This window comes from Anguilla anguilla, chromosome 7 (assembly GCF_013347855.1).
Source record: "Anguilla anguilla isolate fAngAng1 chromosome 7, fAngAng1.pri, whole genome shotgun sequence".
Taxonomy (NCBI): domain Eukaryota; kingdom Metazoa; phylum Chordata; class Actinopteri; order Anguilliformes; family Anguillidae; genus Anguilla; species Anguilla anguilla.
The window spans coordinates 13,479,937-13,500,632 of NC_049207.1; the positions used below are offsets into that span (position 1 = coordinate 13,479,937).

Genomic DNA, 20,696 nt, shown 5'->3' on the forward strand with positions numbered 1-20,696 from the left:
TTTCAAACAATATATATACTTTTGTACCAAAGAACAATTGTAGGAACTTTTAGTGCAACACAAGCAATGTCACACACAGATTGCTTAATGCTTTTACAAATATCAATCCATTAGAGGTTATCTCTGGGACATATCTTAATATCTCAGTTTTCCCTTTTTTCAAACAGTCTGCGAAAAATATATTGACATGAGCTGCCACAACACAGATTATGCATCAGTATTCATGCCCTGCAGCTCCTTCATTATTGTACCACTGACTAGTTTATCTCAATATTATGATGATGCTTTTTTCACGTTCTTAGTACTTCTCATAGCACATTTGTAATTTTAAATAAACTTTTTAAGAATGATTGACATGTTATATGCTATTAGTGCATGGTGTATGTTCAAAAATATTCTTTTTGCATGGCTGATAATTTTCATTAATTTTGATACAGTTCAAGACACATTGTTCAGTGTTTTGAAGCAAGCCACTGCGCTACCTCTGTTATCAAAGAATCTGAAAATCCAGGGATAATCCAGGGTTGGGAAAATCATCAGAATGAAAATATGTCGAGGGTGACTTTACAAAGGGTTTCAGACCTGCATTGAATTAGCTGTACTCTACATATCAAACAGTTGTGGGGTTTGTTTGTGTCTTTGTAGATATGGATTGGCCTGGTTATTTGTTGGATTGGATTATATTGGTTATTGGACAAAATCACTGAGGGTCAGGGGTTTGTGTGTGTGTGTGTGCAGACAAATTGTTGACCAGCGTGGGGGTGGACAACAACTTACAACTTCCACATACATTAGCTGATACTATTGAAAAACATATTATTACCATGGACATGGATCAGTTGGCTTTGCATTTTCAAAAACTGGCTATTAGAGAATATGATTACCTAACACAAGCTTTACAATATGCTATTCAGTGAATTACTATTGAGTAATCACACAGATATTGTTTAGCATTGTCAAAAGTAGGTGAATCACAAGTGTCTGATTGAAACAGCGGTTATACAAAACTTCATGCATTATTATGGGGCGCATGCATTAAAACGGTGCCTAACAGGATGAGACACCCAGCAGCTATCACCATATTAATGCACATTAAAAAAAAAAAATACATACTAAGATCAGGGGAACTGGAGGAATAAGGGGGCATATTCCTTCTGTACTTAATATTCACAAATTTGCTTGTGATAGACAGCCCATTAGACAGCCAACGGACACACACTGGCATTTAGCTAGCTAGCTGAACACGGAGAGTTAGATGGGAAATAACACAGACTCTGACACCAATGTCACGAAAACCAGCCAAATCACCGGCATAACTGGAATGATTTAGTCATACTTCTATGAACCAACCTTTGTCATCCATCCAAGCATTAGAAACATTTCTGCCATGGCCTCTAGAGTGGTATCTGAAGCTGTCAGTCAAATGACTCAGAACGGTGATTAACATTCACTGTCTGGGTAGCTACAAATCTACCTACAGTGTACGTTAGCAAGCTATTGATACAGTATTTGGCAACTCAGTTTGCTTCAAGCATGTAAAAAATCTAGTTAAATGGCTGGACAGCAAGCTAGATTTATTTCATATACAATAACATAGACAAATGATAATTATATTTTTAAGTGCTTAATATTATAGTTTTGATATGGTACAGTATTTGAATGCAAATCAGGAATAGAGAATTTATATCAGTGTTTTTATATCAGGGCTTTACTATCGGATAGGTAATATACAATGTATAGTATTTATTTATTACTTAAAGTGAAGAAAAGAACCAAGCTGAGATTGTGTGGGTATATGTGTGTGTGTGTGTCTGTTTGTTTGTTTGTGTATGTTGCACCTGCATACATTTCAAAGTCATTCAGTCCTGCAGATTAAATGTGATTATATGACGGGAATGAAAAATTGACCCTTTACAGCCCCTCATTGGTGTTTGTTAAAACATTTTATTCACAAATGATCATGCCAGAAATATTTAAGAAAGAAGATTCACAAACTGTGGACTGTGGCTTTCAACTCCAACTTTATTTTAGAAAATGAAATGATTTGATAAAGAGGAAATAAACCCCAGAAAGCCACGCACTGTACATACTGTACTTCAATGGGCAAAGAAAGGATCCATAATGTAAAAGGGTAATTCAAGTTAACCTACTTATTACTGGGCACAGCAATGTGCTACTCCTTATAATTTAACAAAGTTGTGAAGATTTAGAGATATGTGTGAGAATCAAATCAACATACTCGACAGATTCCCTAACTAGTGTTATTTAGAAAAATATTAGATTTTGTTCTGCAAATTGTTCTGAGATCCTTAAGTTGCACTGTGATTTTTATAGGAGATTCTGAGTTTGTCAAATCAAAGACAGCAGGCTTGCTTTCATCTAGATCAGTTGTCTTAATCCAGAAAAGATAGAGAAACTGAAACATCTTGAAAAGGCTATATAGAACTGACATCAGTAGGTCATCTGGTATTCTGTATTTTTAAATCAAATTGGTTGTGTCATGGCCAAATCTGTTGGATACAGTGGCATTTGGGACAAGCTAGTTACAAGCTTAAAACAGGTTGAACTCCTGAGTATCAGAAACACCCTCATAGTTTAGATGGGTACAGTACAAGGTACAATTGAGAATAAAAATCTTTTTTCATCTTTAAGATTTACTTAACAGTAATAGGTAATCGAAAAAATCAAAAGTTATAACAAGCAGGATGAACAAAACAAGGGTTAAATTCACAACGTACCATCGCAAAATAATGATTGTATTATAGAGGAAAAATTCCCTTTCTGTTCCGTATATTATCAAGAATTAAAGCCCCTACAGTATACAAAAGCTATGGCCATTGTCTACCAGAGGTTAGGAGAGGAAGAAAAATCATAATCTTTTGTTTATAATTCCTCAGCTCGGCTGTTGGACAGCTGCTATAGTAGCTCCTCCCACGCTGGGCCGAGGACCTAAAGGTGGAGAGAGAGGAGAGAGGGGAGGGGGGAGAGGCGGGGCTTAGTGTGCACTCCCGACCTCGGCCTCTGGACACGACCCCGCGCTAGGCCATCGGAGCGCGTTCCTTCTTCTTACCCTCCCGCTTCGGCTTCTTCACATCTGCAAGGGAATTTATTTTATTTTTTATTTATTTTATTTATTTCTATTTATAGAAGATTTAAGGGATTTGCTTGATTTCTTGAACTCTGTTTCTTGTAACCAAGAAAATGACAACAACAGATCCCTCAAATATTATATAGCAGGTCAACATAAAAGGCAATATTACAATAGCAAAAAAAATGCAAAATTGGAAATGACAGCAAGCAACAGGGTTTTTGCATTCTACACTATTATCTCAAAATATACCCAGTAAGTAGTTAAAATTGTATTATTCTGATGCTTGGACTTTGTATTCTATATCGTATGTATTTTTGGCTCATGAATCATGGAAATATAATATTAATGCAATTGGTTAACAGAGTAGAGCGGACCATGAAAGCAATATGTTTAGATATAATTGGACATTAAAATCCCATGTAAGGCCCTTTAAATCAGTTATTAGGCCAAACATGTTAGGCTGTTCATCAATCACAGATCCTTATTTCCACACAATGACTTTAATAAGTCTCACAAGACACAGCAGGCATTTTGTGGTTGTGAGATATTAGTAATACTAATGATATGGCAGTGATAAAAATAAATTCATAGGTGATGATAATTCAGACTGGATTTAATATACTGTACCATTCGTGCATTTTGTCACTGTGATAAGGAATCATAAATCTCACTTTTCAGTTGTGACCTTAAAAACCTGTTAGTGTTCAGCCACCTCTGTATATGCAACCTCCCCTTTTACACAATGTGAACACAATATTCTATATACCCATACTTACTGTATTATGACTTCATATGATATGTATACATATACATGTTTTTGGGCCTGTTGTTTTCAGCTCAATGACAGAATGGGTTTACTGGATAGGTGTCAGTACAGCTTAATCTTTAATGGCCATTTGTCATAAAATTGAAACCATGAATGCTGAAATGTGTCTGTCCCAGTGTGGTTCTCAGGTCTAGACATCACCCCAGGTGCGGAGGACAATTCATAATTGGTAGAGGGTCCTTCAGATAATTGCGCGGTGTGGTCGTTTCATGCGCAGACTGAACTACAATGTGACCAGTATTATTATGTGGAGAGGACCTATCAAATGAATAGGCTGCTAGGCTGGAACTTTTGTTTCAATTCATATGCTGCACTTTTTTCAAAGGCTGTTCATTGTTAATGTGAAGTGTCCACATGAGAACTAAAATTTTAGTATCTGTGAAATTGGTGCTTGGCAGGCAAAGATAGAAATATGGCCAACCAGGAAAAGGTTTTTAAAATGCAGGAGTGATTCAACTGGTGTCAAAACTGAAAATTCTGCTTTAATTAAGATTTTGCTAATATGTAGCAAGCTGACAGACGTGTTGAGAAGTTTGGAAAGTAATGACTGAAGAAGACCACACCAGTCTAACCGCATGCTATTGTAAGTGGACATTGATGTGACATTGACTGATTGTTCCTTTGTCTGCCTGTTTTAAGTGCTGCATGTGGATTTGCTGATGTGCTTTGCACTGTTTTGTGTCTGTAATAAACAGACACAAATCCTTGATTATTCACACTGTGGTTCTCGACTCTCTCTATCTGGTTTGTTGATTTCTTTGTCAGTTTTCAAGCAGCCAATACTGCTCCACCATTTTGAGTCTACACTTCAAAGAACAGTGCCCTGATGAGAGACGCTAGGCAGGGGTGATATCCTCTCAAAACTCAGCATGCAAATAATTTATTGTCTGGTTTCTCTCATATACAGTAACATTTTTAATAAAAGATAAAAGTTGAAGAACAATATATTCTTCATTTTTGATTTACAGGATCTCTAATCCTAGCTCTATACTAAACTCAGATACAAGAATACCCATCTATGGATTAGGCTTTGCCATTTACATGGCCTCCTTGTATGTGTGAGCATAGACAACACTATATGTATCTGCATTTGTCTTACACTGTAATTTAATAAATGCATCTGTAAATGTACTGTTAAATGCATTATACCACATGTCTTATTGTGTGAAACAAATTACCATTGTTACATTGCCCATGTATTGCTCACTTTTTGCATAAATCTCATGTAAAAGGTAAATGAAAAATATATGTAAAGTCTCATATTCCGAAAATCATTGGTCAACTTCAGGAAAGTAAAATGCATACAACACAATATTTGTGCATTTCTGGACGTGGTGCTCGAGAATGACTACACCACTACCTCCTGGGATATACCTTCTGCCCAGGTCTGGCTGTTACATACACCATACCCTTCTACCCAGGTCTGTATTATAAGTAGTAACCTCATAACACAGCCTTCTTTACAATCACTACTACTGCGTGTGTGTGTGTGTGTGTGTGCGTGCGTGCGTGCGTGTGAGAGAGAGAGAGACAGGGACAGAGACAGAGAGAGAGAAAAAGAAAGGTGTGGGGCATGTACAATGAATGTGCAAGTAGTAATTTGAAAGTGCTGAATGCATCCATACACTGCTATTTTTAGATTTGAACCAGTGGGAGGTAAACAGAGACATCACAGTGGATTAATCAACACCTGTTTCTTCTCTTTGTTCTTCCTGTTTGACTTTTGTTTATTCCTTGTTTTACTTCTGTGGCTGATGCACGCCATGCCAGCGTTGTTTAAAGTCCTCAATGTTTTACTGGTATGTCATTGTTTATCTTCTATATTCACTTGAATGTACACATGTATCTACAAAACACATTCGTGCAATCAGGTTGCATTGTTTAAATATAGACAGCGCAACCCACTTAAAGGAAAAGCATCGAATCCATGCTTGTGTGTACTCTTTCCAGCTGTATATTGATAGAAGGGGTGCATTCAAATTAATACAAATTTTTGTAACAAAAGAACAATTTTGTGTAAGGAAATGTACAACATTCACAAATTCCTGCCATGTGTTTTGGCACACTATAAAATAGTCTAGGGCCCAACAGAGGTCAGCAAGTATGGCAATTATTGCAATTTTTCAGACCCCAGATAGCCTAATACCTTTAGCCTGTAGTGCATGTAAAATCTGCAGTAAAGTTGCAAGAAATTTAGCAAGAAATACGGAGTTAGGCTTAGATGTGGAGGGCCAAGTAAACATTATGGCAAGAAGGTTATTCCCACTGAGACCTGCAAAAAGCTTGAGATGTCCTGGTGCAGTGTTCAGTACACACTCAGAAGGTTCCTGCTGATGGCCAGTAATGTTAACAGGAGAAAGCCAGGAAGGTCAAGAGGCAGAAGAAAAATATTGTGTATTGTCTAGCAAGAGAAACTGTTGTAAAACTGCACCAGAACTACAGGAAGAACTCAATTTCTCGCAGGGAATAACCTTGCCACAATATGTTTTCTGGGCCCTGCACATCTAAGCCATATGCCTTCTTCTTCTCCTTCATCATATTTCTTGCGGCTTTAGTGCTGATTTTGCTTACGCTACAGATCTATTGTATTGGGCTACCTATGGTTTAAAAAACCTAGATAGGTAGATTCCAGTAAATTTATATACCCCCCCACCACCCTCCGACACCCCATTTGGAAAATGATTGGATAGACCTTCAATAATTTGTTTAATTTTAATTAAAGCCAAAAGAGGCTATTTTGAGGAAAGTCATGTCTAAGATTATTTGTAACTAAATCTCATATTTTTGTGTTATTGTTGTTGGTAATTGAAAAAAAAATGTTTATACTTTGGTTTGTTTTTCAAGAAATGTGAATTAAAGGATATTAACTAAATTCTTCTCTACCTAAGGTTTTTAAATTAAAAAAAACAAAAAAAAACATGGATTACCTAATACTTTTAGCCTGTACTGTATATGCAATATTCTTTCAAGCAGGTTTCACAGTATATTGAGATTTAAATGTACCATATTCTGTGCAATGATATTTAATTACAAAACATAACTATCTGAATTTATTCCGGCCATAAATCTTTTATGGGTTTGCCATGGACGGAGGCTTTCATCCAGCAGAGTTTTCCTGCCTCGTTGCTCAGTGAAATCTGTGTCATCAAGCTGTGTATCTTGGCTAACTGTGCAGTTCAGCTTGTGAAAAGAATCAGCAGCTGCATGTATGAGTGCATCTCATGAATTTTTTGAGGACCCTGCAGTGATGAGACAGGCCCAAAAGCTGCATGTTCTAAATTGGGGAAGAAAATAAAAAAATTGGGAATAAAAAAGAAAAATTATCAATACCATATTTGCTAGCTTTTAAGTGGTATACGTCTAGATTTAAAACGGTACTGTTTTTCATAACTGAGAGCACAATTAAGAATTATTATCCTATCACTCATTAGAATGACCACAATGCATTCTCACAGTGTGCACAGGGGAGAACTATTGACCTTCTAATGTCAATAATTCATTAGCAGCGTTGCACAGAGGCCAGTTTTCATAACTGTCTACAGCACACATGGTTTCAACTTTCCATCTCAGAGGAGTTATCTTTCTCTGTTCTGTTATTTCGTTTCATTCCAGACTGCTGATGAATATAATTCAGAGACAGCCTGGAATAGCTGTAATGTTTTCAGTGCCCATGGTGGGTGATAGGCCTGCTGTCTGACTGCGTAATGTTACACCTTAGTGGAAACCCACACATTCTTATTCATGCCAGCCATTTATGCATGTAAAACGGGCCTCTTCAATAATTTAACAGTGAAAGTAAGTCAGACCTAAGTGACACCTGGACTCTTCCCTTATCACATCATTAGGTATAATACCTGTAGTGTATGTGCATCTCTGTGTAAGTGTGTGTACGTACATGCAGTATGTGTGTGTGTGTGCTTGTGTATGCGTGTGTGTAGGTGTGTGCATTATATATTTGTTCAATGTTGCAGTTATGCATTAACATGCATTTTGTGAACAACTCCCAGGGAGAATATTCACGTGAAAAGTGAAAATAGAATGTATAAGAACATATGGCAATCTTATAGATGTATAACAATTAATCTGTAAACAAAGTTGGCTGGAGAATTAAATAATTATATGAAATATAAATCCTTAATACTTACGAATCCTTCATTACATGTAAGTGTCACCAAGTTTTGGAACCATTTGGGTCTGCTGTATAGTCTGCTATGTAGTTTGTAATCTCTGTGTTGTGAGCTGAGAACCCACAATGTACACAGAAAATCCAGCTAGAGAAAATTTGTATAATCAATGAACGCTCACAGCGCAAAAGCCCCAGGTTTCTGAGGATAAAAACGTTCACCTCCCAAACCCTGCTCCATGGGGCACAGACCTCATTGTCTAAAATGCCCTGAATTCAGGATTACTGTTAGGATTAAGATGATTAATTTTATCTATGAAATGCATGTTGACATGTCCGTAATAATGAGAACTTTCTGCTTTGGAGCGTAGTGATTTCTAACCAAATGAAAGCCTCTGGATCCGAATCATTTGCCTCTAGAACCTGAAATGACACAAAGGAGCTTGGGGATAGCTTTATGTGCGCTTCAGACACACGCTGCCATCTTTTGGGAAATTGCCTTTTGAATTCATTTCCTTTTTTTTTTTTACCCTCAGTTTGTTTGCAATTGTTTGACAATCTCATCCACGCCTCGTCAGCATCTTGCCCCTCTCTTGTGTGAAGGCGGAGTTCTTCCCGTTGCCGTCGGTAAAGCGGGGAGGACTGGCGCAGCTATTCCTGCTGAGGCAGAGCCTGGCTTTCTGCAGCATGTGCACTTCGCTCTCGGCCCCGTCGCTCGGTATTTTTCCCTTTAATGCATGTTTATTATCCGATTCCCCTCCTCCGTGGGGCGGAGTGCAAGGCGGGCCGCCCCCGCGTCTTTGCCGCACTTTGGCATCCTCTTTGAAGGCTCCTTGATTGCCCCTACCACCCCCCGGCTCTGAGATTTCTGTTTGTTGTTCATTTTTCCCCCCAAACACCTTTCCTGACTGGGAGTATAGGGCAGGAAAATAGGGGAGTTTTGCAGGTTGTTCATGTTTTTTTTTTTTTTTTTTTAAAATCTCTCTCTTTTAAATTCCCCTCTGTTGCATTGCTTTGCGCATGGAGAGGGCTAGGGGAATGTGTGAGCGTGCCATTTGACTCAAAGACCCACAGCCCTGAGTCTGCCCTTCTGGGGTGAAGCAACAAACATAAAGACATTCCAAGTTGTGGTGTTTGGGGAGACAGCTCATTGCCCAGTGTGACTGTTTAGAATTGTAAATTTTAACTGAGTCATTCAGTAGTACGGATGAAGCCCTGATACGCTGTTCTACGTGGGGTGTTCGGTGGGTCCCCAAGCACCATGGTTACTGTAGTATGACCCCCTCCCTGCCCTGCCTCTCACACCCCCAGGTACCCCTGGTCTCTCTCATGTTATCGCACAACTGCCAGACACTTAAATCCCACCTCCCCTGAATATAAACCTTTCAGTTGTTCGGTCCGTTTCTCCCATCTCTCACAAAGATTGATCCATGCTATTTTTCTTTATTATTTTTGTGTGCCTCAGTTCAAGAATATTCCTCGCACTCACATACTGGACACACACACACACACAGAGACATACACATGTGCCCTTGCACACACAAGCACACACAAACACTAACAAATGGATGGGCCTAACATTAACAGTAGAGTGCTGTACCTGTATTAAAACCAAGGCATGGCATTTATATTTAAATCTATGTTATGTGCATGTTATTGAAAATACTAAAATATACTCAACAGTTTGTCTTCCTGTGCAATCTGTCTGGGATGCCCATCAGATTTGGCATTCTTATTTGGTTGCATTGCAGAGCTGCATTGTGTCAACTGAGTGTACAGTGCATTGCCAATACCTGGCTACCTCCATAATGAGGAGAATATCCCGAGAAACCATTATTCCTGCTCCCAGCGGAGTCAGTCTGCCAACCCTTGCTCTTGTCATTCAATGGGCATTTGTAATGTGGCTCAAGTTGAACCAAAAAAAATCCTTATTACAGTGAAGGGAGAAGGCACTTTATGAGATCCACTTTCAAAGCTTTGGTGTTCTTCCCTGGAAACAGCCAATCGTGTCCAGTCGCTCCTGGGGACACTGCTTTGGCACATACTTTTAAATCCCAGCTTTCGCCAACGCTGAGAACGGATTAATGTCACTCCTACAGTCTACTATGGTGCCAGGCTACCATTGCTTAAAGATGGCCCATCTCCTCATGTTTACGTCATCTCAACCAGCATTAGGCTCTGACGTCAAGTGTATCCTCTTTTGTCAGGTTCTATATCGGTTCCTTGCTACTCCCGTAATTGGCATATGGGCAAGAACTGCTTGCTGTTTTTTTATTTAGGTTTTTTTTTACATTGTGTCAGTGCCATTGCATGTCTGCCTGTCTCAAACAAGAACTGCAAGCTTCACAGCTCTCCGTGAGGTGGAACCTTCCCATCAACAGTCTTAGTGAAGCAAAAGATAACAGTCAAACACCCTGAGGGACGGCTACCCCGAAAGATATTTTTCTCATTTTCAGAAAACAGTGAACTGCCGGCCTTTTCCTGCACGTGTGCTTTCCGTGCACTCATTCAGCATGAACGCGTCCACGCGTGCATAAACAAACGCACACACTCACATGCATGTCATGTAATTGCCGAAACACCGACTTAAGTGAAACGTTTAGGAACTTCTCCCTGTTTACATATAGCCATCTTGACCCTAACGATTGATGGAAGTAACCATCCGGACTCTGTCATCATCCCGTCCAGCTGACTGGAAAATAAAAGCCTGACTCGGGTCCAGTCCTCTGTGTCTGGAATCTCCGAAACATGATGGGATTTTATGCTTCTGGAGGCCTGATGGGTTTTTGGCGACTGTATATCTATCTCCCCACGCATAAAACCAGGCTGTACTGTACATATTTTTAGATAGTTAAATAAATGTACCAAAGCTTCATTTTCTATATTTCTGGGTAATGCTTTATATTGATTATGTAAAAAGGTTTTAATTCATCTGAACATGAATGGTTATTGATTTAGTATTTAAAAAGTGTAATTATTCGGCCATGCTTCAGTAATGGTTCATTTTCTCTCCTGACAGGTCAAATTAATCAAGGTTAAGTATAATTTAAAGTGGCTGAGAGAAAAATCAGATTAGAAATAAAACACATTTATGTCGTTTTCCCCGATCAATAGCATTCAAACTGTTTCATTTGACCACTGATTTTGTGTTGCTTTCACTTAATCAAAGGTGAAAATCTATTTTCATTCCCTGTTTAAACTTAGTTGGCTCTGTTTATGAATGGTTTGTGAGTCCAGGGGCAAAAGAAATACAGATCATATTTTCCAAGATTTTCTTCATAGAAAAAGTATCAAGATGAATTGGATATTGAGATCCCCAATTGGCATTGAAGCACTGTATACCATTAAGGGGATTCTGAATTGTAATGTCATTGTCAGTGACATAAGAAGTGAAATTACATTTAGATGTCCACTTCCACATTACTGAAATTACCATGCTCAGAGAGTTTGTGGAAGAAATATTCACTGTCAGCTATCCCAACCATCAGTCAAAATGATCCATACTGTAAAATTGTATAAGACAAAGCAAGATATGCTCTATAATCTTGGACCATTCTCATGATTCAGTTCTTTGACTAACCAATTTGGTGTGTAATTTGATCGACCGATGGCACACCAGTGATGGTCTGGATAGGTTAAACAGGAACACATTATTCGATACCGGACTTGCACGGCACCTCGAATGTATTTTCACTTTCGCATACCATTACTCCACCCACCCCAACTGCAGTTTACTGCAGGCCAATAAAGAGACCTGTTTGCGCAAGACAAAACTCGCGAAACGCCCCGGTGCCTTTAATCTATCACTGTCCACAGAATACCCCGAGAGTCCCTCTCCCTTCACCTCCCAGCCACACCCTGCGGCCGCTTAGGCCCTCCCCTCACTCTCGCAGCCCCGCCCCCTTACCTGGCAGCTTAGTCTTGGTGATCTTTCCGCAGGACTTGCTCGCGGTGACAGTACCGGGGCAGCTGGCATCCATCAGGGCCTTCTTCAGGACCCCAGTGCGGTTCTTCTTGCCTGTAGCCATGTCGCACTCGCCCCAAGTTTGGAAGTCATACTTGCACTCTCCTGCAGGAATATGCCATCGTCAATGAAGTAAATGGTGCTTGATGACTTGTAAACATACAATAATTAGAGCATAACTACTGCAAACAAACCTTTTTAATCAGATAGCTTAAAAGCTGAAAAAATTAAAGTGGGACACAGAATGTGTTGTGGCTGTAAAAATGCTGTGATATCACACACATTGCAAGTCCAAATATTATGGATGCTCTCTTAAGCAAGGTGTGTGTGTGTTGTGGATTGTGTGAATTGTATGAGTAAGTCCAGTATCTGAAACTGCATGATTGAATTGAATGTTTAATATGAAAAGTAAATTTTCTTAGATGAAATCTGGTCTGGTATTCAAGGGATCAGATGCATTGCAAACAAAATCATCCTTTCCACCCAAAGCATTGTCACTGAGAACCATGCATTAAATATCTATCAAGACTAATAAAAGATATCACCTTTTCTTTCCCACTGTACTTGTCTGCCTCATAAGAATTCAGCTTGCTCATAAAAGCACAGTGCACCATTTCATTCGATGCACATCTCTCTCGAGGAACAGTGAAAACTGAAATGATTGGTTGTGTTTTCCTCCTTGTATTTTTTCATGTTCGGTGACCATGAGAGCACTCACCGAAGGCACAGTCCCACGTGTGCTTCCCAGTTGACACCGACCCTCTCTCTGGGCTCATGTACTTCACAATACTATTGTGATTTCTGCTTATCCAGTCTGTCACATTTTGCCCACTTTGTCTCACAAGAGTTCCTCCACTGACCCCCCCCCCCCCCCCCCCCCAAAAAAAAAGAAGAGAGAATCCCACATCTCTCTTCCTGTCATTTTGTAGTTCTTCCACTCCCTCCTGAGCAAAACGTATGGGCCTCTCTTTCCTGTTCTGTATCAGCAGGTACTCACCCCACTCTGTGATGTCTGTGCATTTTTTTTTTTTTTTGAAAGGCCAAGGCTGGAGATGAGAAGGATACTGGCACTGTTCAAGGAATTATTCTAGGAGTTCTAGAGCATGTCTTGTGCTTATCCTTTGGCTACGAATATGCTGACCCAGTCGCTTTGAAAACCACACACACACACACCTAAATGTATAAATGTACAACATCGTAGCTAAAACAAAATGCAGCTCAAGTGGTCTCGCCTCCAAACTGTTTCTTCCAGTTGCAGGGGATCTTGCAGCGCTGGGTCTTGATAGTCTGCTTGCAGTCGTTGCCCGGCCTTGTTCCCTCTCGCGTGCCCAGGCCACAGTCTCCGATGTTGGCCACGCACACACTCCACTGCCACTCCCCGCAGTCCGACTTCCGCTCTTTCTTTCCTGTGAAGAACACAAGCATCATTTCGTCACAAAACCCACGCGGGGGAATTTATCCCAGCTAACTTAACATTTTTCCCATTGTGGGACAAACTACTGAAAACAATGCAGAAAATAAACTGATGGCTATGAAATGGGCTGGCTATACAATATATCTGTTGTTATGGCCAGTTTCAATGTAATCATAGTAAGCATTACGATTAAGGCATTGCAGCTATGTGTTTGAACATAGCTTGGACCACCATTGAGGCACACAGTTGCAGGTAGTTGTGTCTGTGTTGGGTGCCCTTACATGTTCAATACTTGGATTTGCGTTGTTTCAATTTACCATTTACTGCACAGTACATCATTTCCTAAGGGGTTCTACCATCAATCATCATCAGCAATCACTTTCCGTGCCATCAATGTCTCACCTTTCTCGGCTTTTCCCCCTTCGATGGCAGCTGCCGTCAGGACCAAGGAGGCCATCGCCACCGCCACCATCCAGTGCTGTTGGTTGTGCATGCTGGGAAAGGAGCAGAGCAAACACGGACCGATGAAAGCTCCAGACTCCAGATACAATGCCATTGATAACTATAGCTAGCATGGGCTGCCCTGATTTATGCAGTCACCAGGGAGCATGCAGCCAATCTGGGTGTGAACAAGGGCCGGGCCACGAGAAGAACGCCCAGTCCATAACCTGTGTGGGTGGGCGCTGGGTATCCAAGACAACCAACGACATTTTAAAAATTAATTACGGAGTATTTATCTTTTCAGACCAAGTATCTGTGAAAGAGCAGTGGAGAGGGGCACTGCGATAACATCTGACGGTGCGCAGTGCTTCGTGCGTAACTCGAGCTTTTGAAATTGACGAGCTCGTCGTGGGGGGAGGAAGCTCTTCGGTCCAGAATCTGGGCTGTGAGTGACACCTTTTCTCAGCCCACTCCCCGGCAGACCGATGAAGAGAAAGTGCAACTCTACCTTTAATCGCTGGCAGTGTCTGCGGACCTCTGGGGGTGGGGGGGAGGGGGGGCATTAGCATACCTCCGCACTTTAGACATCCAAAGGAAAGCATCGCACGCTGAAGAGCGAATCAGCGTGAGACTTAAGCAATTATGAACCACCTCGCTATCCAAATGCTCCACTGTGCTCAAATTACTGCGAGGGTACAGCCTGCCAGGAAAATTATTTCCATCCGTCTTTTTTAATTAATCATGAGCCAATGCTTCCTGCCCCAACACATTTACTCCCCACATTCGGTCTGGCAGTATAAACCTGTGCTACTTGATTCACTTTATATCTATAGGCAATATAGGGAACACGCAATGTGCAATGAAATTCAGCAGGATATTCGCCCTCATCATTCATGCATAATAATGAATAGCTCATAAATGCTGTGCATGCCTTCATAGCCGCACTTGTTCATGTATATAAAATGTGAATATGAATGTGCATAGTTGAGGAAAACCAGAATTTTACCCCTTCAACACTCAAACCCCATCAACAATCAAAAACAACTACCAACTGTCCATGTACAGAAGCACCATCAAGCGTCAAAACCCATTGCATCAGGGGTTAAACTGCTGATTTAGTCATGCAAATATGCAGCATTCACTGTCAGTTCTGCCTACTTTGCAAAGCTCTCTCGAAGCACAGTTTTCCACACCTAGTCCTGTCAGCCTCAAACTGAGGAACAGCAAAGCTTTTGCTGCATCTGCGGAAACACAATGCATCCACTGCTACACTGTTTACAAATTCAAGTAAAATAAGAATTGTAGTAAGTTATTCTCTGATCCAAATAACTTCATTCTACTCTGACTGCTTTCTGGGGAGCAAGTGAATCATTCATGAGCATTTAGCTAGTATGTAAGTTGGGGTTGAAGAGCAGTAGCAACTGAGAGAATACAGACAGGCCTTTCCGTGTCTGTGCAGAATGTCAGCTCTAGTGTTACAAGAAACCGACTTTGCAGAAAGGCAAGAGACAACCACTAACCAGAATTCCAACAGAACATCAAATTGTACTTAAACTATACATTTTGTCTTTCAGTCAACTCTGTTCGTTAAATATTCTGAGACAATTTTTTGAACATTTCCTGTTACAAAGCCAGTTTGGCCTTGTCGTTGACTGTATGTCGTTGAACATGATAGCGTGTTTTGGGTAAGCACAGAACCTGAGTTTCATCACTCAGTTTCTGCTGCTGCTCTCATTCTTGCGGGGGATTAGAAATTTCTGGAATATTCCTGTATTCAATGCATTTTAGATCCAGATACTGATATTTCCAAGAGTTCAAAGAGAGTTTTGGCAAGTGAGACACACACACATGCTGAGTAACTACCAGCTGAAAGATTTTTTAATGTAATTTTACATATTTTTCAACCACATAGGCATGGGTAGGAGATTCATTGCATCATTTGTGGAGCTCACATGACTTTTTATTTACATATATATTGACTTTATTCTCAATGCATTCGGCAGGCCGAATATTCAAGAAACATTTTGGGGAGCCCTTCCCTTATTTTCTGACAAGCAGAATCTCATCCTCTCCAGGAGATGGCAATAGCTACACTCCCATCCATTACCAGACCAGAACTCCATGAGACTTACGCATACACTTTTTCAGGACTCAGTGGGGTAAAAAAAAATCTATCTCAGGGTTTTACGTGTTTTTCATGCACATAGGGAGGACAGGGGATTTAAGAGCATACAGTAGCTACCGTACTCTGCCGAGAAAAACTACAAAGCATTGTAAATCTTTTTTCTAAACAACTGCAAACCAGCTAATGAAGTTGTGAACAAAAGTAAAGCAGAAAATAACACAAAGATGACTAACTGCAGTTTGGCCACATTCTAATAAAAGTAGTATTGGAGTATTGTGCGATCTTAATCGGACAGGGTTTGCTTTTCAGAAACTTTCAGACAGAAAGGTTTTCAAAGTTTGCTTAGGCTTCTAGCTATACTTGATTGCCCAATGGCCTGCAGAAGATAAGCTATTTTTCCATAGTAGAGGAAACCAGTCTTGCATCAGTAAGACACAGAGATACTGGATAATTGGGGTAATAATGGGGTTCAGTGATGTGGCAGACGGTCAGAAAAGGAAACTATTGGCAGCAAGCCAGTAGGAGTCCTTCCAGTAGTCATGCGTACACTTGTCTCAGTTAAAAGAAGGGGCTAACCCATCTAGGCAGGTCTCAGGGCTCATAACGGAGACTGCTGTCTAAAATTCAGCAAGAATTAACCAAAGATGTCGCTCCATTCCTGCCAATGATCTGTGGAGTTGAGTACGGGGGGGGGGGGGGGGGGGGGGGGTCAGCAAGTTGACAGAGACAGGTGTCCATTCCTTGATCGATGGGCTCTCAGTGTTCCACACGCTCTACACGGCCCAGAGAAAGAGCCGGTATCGGGAAACCACCTCACTTGTCTCCCAGGCCCCAAATGCCCCCCTCTCCTCATCTATGTCAGTGCCCTGTTTCATTGTGGACTGTGGCACCTCTTCATTAACTTACCTCTGCAAACTGTGTAAGTTTAAAGATTTAAAAAAGTACTTTTGACCTTTTTCTTTCTCTTTGCCTGATCCCCGGGTTGTATTGGATGTCATTAATCAGATGCCCCTGGCCTCTGTTTGCCTGAGCTCATCCCTCCAGCAGGAGGAATGGAGGGCCGTGAACAGAGAACAAAAGGTAGAACTGTTGTTCACCTTCATGCTCTGGTGTCAAAACCTACTGTCCCAGAAATAAATCATATGAGGTGCTGCTTAACATTGATTCTTGACATGCCTGTTACAAATTATTAAATAAATGCAGCGGCTAGTGGTTTCTCAATCCATTTAAAGATGCAAAGCATATGTTAATAGGCATGTCTGTTGGTAATTGTGTGTTTCATTCATTTATATTAAATTGCACTGAATTTGTGTGACCAAGGGAAGAAAGGACAACCAACAATTATTTTTCCAGGACTAGCTCTCTAGTTCCCTAGAAACATAATTATTATGTTATATTATATAACAGCATTATTATGAGATATATTTACAGTAATTTGTGACTATTCTTTTTAAAGGATGAAGCTTTTACTTTTTTTATTTAGTGTTCTGTATCTGAAGTTGCCTATTCTAAGATGAAAAACAGCTTTCATTAAAAATATGGTCTAGAGAGCTCTCTCTCTACAGACAGTTTATTTAAAGCAAGCATAATGCATTTTGCCAAAAGGAGTGGTCTCTTATCTCAGCTGGATATTAGTGGAGTTGCAAAGTAGGGAGTAATTGTAATGAAGCACGGAGATAATCAACGCACCTGAACAAAAGAATAAATCACTCCTATCTGAAAATGATCCACTGCTGTTATTGGTTCACGTCTGTCATAGACCTGATATTTGTTCTATTCAAGGAATAACTGTTTAATTCCATTTTTGCAGTTGTTGCTACGGCTGCTTAATCCTGCTGAATGAAAAAGCATAAAAATGGTAATCTAAAGCTGATTCCTCAGAGGGTTATTACTAACCCAGTTTTGTATTTTATTCCGGCAACCTAACATTGAATTGTAGCTCTCCTGCCAGGGGCAGATAATGACTTGGGGAAAGGTGAGGTTCAGAAATCTACTTTGGGAAGTATACACTCTCTGACAGCTTTTATAACAAATGATATCAATCATTCACAATAAGTAATAAATTATTTGTTAGAATCAGATATATCTCAGGTATCCTTCATCTCTAAAACACTTAATTTATAAATGTGCTATGCATCGTGACTACATGGCACAGAAAGAGTCTTACGGAATTATAACCATTAAGATTACTGTCAGAAATAAATTATAGCCTATTCAAAAATGCAAAATCAACACTGAATGGTGTCCAACGAAATTACTGTTATTTCTCCTGCCTCACATTATAATAAGCTTGCATACAATTCATTGACTCATTGGTGTTTATCAGGATTGGACGTTCCAAGTGATCAAATGATAAATAATGAACTGAACACTCTGTGATTATCATCGCACATTTCATGTCCTCTTTAATGAATATGCTGCTCTGTATGGTTGGTTTCTTTGTGCCTGTGATACACATCAGTCATCAGAAACTAGCCACCATTTTCGCAAGCAATGGTTCCCATGAACCCATGCATACATGACATTCCATCTCAAACTGCGTGCAGTGATCTCCTATGGAGTTTGGTGCTCAGCTGATGTGCCTTTCCAAAATGTCAATATTTCAAAATCTTGTCTAGGGTCTACATTTAATGACTGGCAGGAGTCTGCGACCCATAGACATCGCCAAATGCTGGATATCTTCCCCAGTGTCTCTATGCCAGGTCTGTACTGCAGCTGTCTTCATTTTTTGTTTTTTTCTGGGGCCTTCAGAAAGTCTTGTCTTGTCTTCAGAAAGTGAAATTCATGTTACATTGAATTCAGGATGGGTGATCGACTCAGCCAGTCAAGAACATTCCACTTTTTGGTCCTGAAAAACTCCTTGGTTACTTTAGAAGTACACTACATAGCCAAAAGTTTGCAGACACCTGTCATCCAACATCTCGTCCAAAACCTCCACTCTTCTGGGAAGCATTTATACTAGATATGCGGCAGGAATTTGTTCCCATTCAGTCAGAGGAGTATTAGTGAGGTTGGGCACCGATAGGGCCAAAATTAAAGCTCATTGTAACATTCGTCGTTCATTGTTTCATTTCAAATCCAATGTGTTGGAGTACAGAGCCAAAACAACTGTCCAAATACTTACGGACTGTCATACTTACGTATGACTAAGTCGGAGCTTGAGACAGTGATCATCTGTCACTCCCCATTTTATTCTCTTTCCTGCCTCCATGATTACAATGAAATCCCGACTCCTTTATATACTTCAACTCAGCAACCATTACACACACAAGGAAAGATATCAAATCCTTTTTAAAAAAAAAAAACATTCCCGATGAAAATCTTTGGCTTGGATTCCCCATAAATCTCTAAGACCGATGCAGAAGCCATTTAATGTTGATTGATTTACTGTCTTTGTTTTCCACAAGTTGGCGGTTTGGAGGATCATCTCCAGGGAGGAAATGAAAAGCAGCTGCGTGGTGTAGCGTGTCAGCCAGAAGTGGAGAGGATACACATAAGAGCTGTCTACCTGACCACACATCACCTTAACAGAACCACCATGTGTATAAATGACTGAACACCATAAAAAATTATGGACTATTAAATCGTGAATATGTGAGAAATAAAAAATTATCCCTTTTTCCCAGACCAAAATGCCTGACACATGGTATTGTGATGCTTCATGCTTTTGAGCTCTCATCATGAAGAGAACAATCCATTATTCATTTATACTGGGGTTGGGTGAAGCTGATTATCCAAGCTGCGGTAGGAGGATCTACATCTGGGAAGCCCCACATACAGTATGTATGCATATATATGTGTGTGCAGCTACAGTATATGTCATTAATCAGGCATATTTATACTGACACCAAGAAAGAATTTTGTATTAATAGAGCACTGTAGCAACCCACCCCACCCCCCCCCCCCAAAAAAAATCACCATGCGTAACTATGATGCACACCATGCCAAAAACAAAATAATGCGAATGACAGAATGAAGCTTTAACACTTAGAGACTAATGCATGATTTGGAGTGGGTACTTACCCAAGAGTGGACCAGTATACCACCATATGAGTGCTCCAAGACTGAGGTGCTGTTTGAAGTGAAACCATTAGGCGTTGACAGTCAGATCATGTTTACAGCAGAGAGCTATCACAAAGCTCTGTGTGTCCAATGGTGCTGCCTTTCCGGTCATTGTTCTTCGACTAAGGGAATCATCAGCTTAGTATACCAGCCATGATCTGCGTGGGAGTAACTGTGAATTGGGGCTTGCTTTTTGTTATTTCCTTTGAATCCAAATGTATTTTCCAAGTGGTCGCCTACTGAAAGTTAGTGGTAAGTGAGTGAGGCAGCTGCCAATTCAGGCATTAACTTTTCTTTTCTTCCCTGGGAAACTGAAATCAGTCAGCGAGCTCTCATATAAACTGCTCTTCTGAGAAATAAATGGGACTCTGGAGTGATGGCACATTAGTGAGGGAGTGCGAGGGATGGGGGGGAGGGGGGGGGGGCGGTTGCTTGGGGGGGTGCGTCACAAGAGGCAGCCAAGTGCACCACTCTGAGGCCTCCACCTGCTCTCATCAAGGCTGGTGATAAATGGAGCTTCTTGAATTATTCCATAATTTTGTCCTCCCCAGAGGCTGAACTATGAAATACAATGGCACATTTAGGCCAACATAGGGGGCACTGCATGCCAGGGGAGGATAAGCTCTGTCTTGCCTTGTACCATCCTTCTA

The 20,696-nt window shown here is 40.5% G+C and overlaps 1 protein-coding gene across 2 annotated transcripts in view; it reads right to left on the reverse strand.

Moving 5' to 3' along the window:
- Positions 1-1,924: 1,924 nt before the first annotated feature.
- Positions 1,925-20,696, reverse strand: part of ptn (pleiotrophin) — a 42,960-nt gene continuing 24,188 nt past the window's right edge. For both annotated transcript variants that reach the window (XM_035427738.1, XM_035427739.1), the window contains exons 2-5: positions 13,821-13,912; positions 13,237-13,410; positions 11,948-12,109; positions 1,925-3,094 (exon numbers count right to left, since the gene is read on the reverse strand). In XM_035427738.1, the coding sequence (XP_035283629.1) occupies positions 3,039-3,094; positions 11,948-12,109; positions 13,237-13,410; positions 13,821-13,911 (483 nt within the window). In that variant the 5' untranslated portion in view covers position 13,912 and the 3' untranslated portion in view covers positions 1,925-3,038. The remainder of the gene's footprint in view (positions 3,095-11,947; positions 12,110-13,236; positions 13,411-13,820; positions 13,913-20,696) is intronic.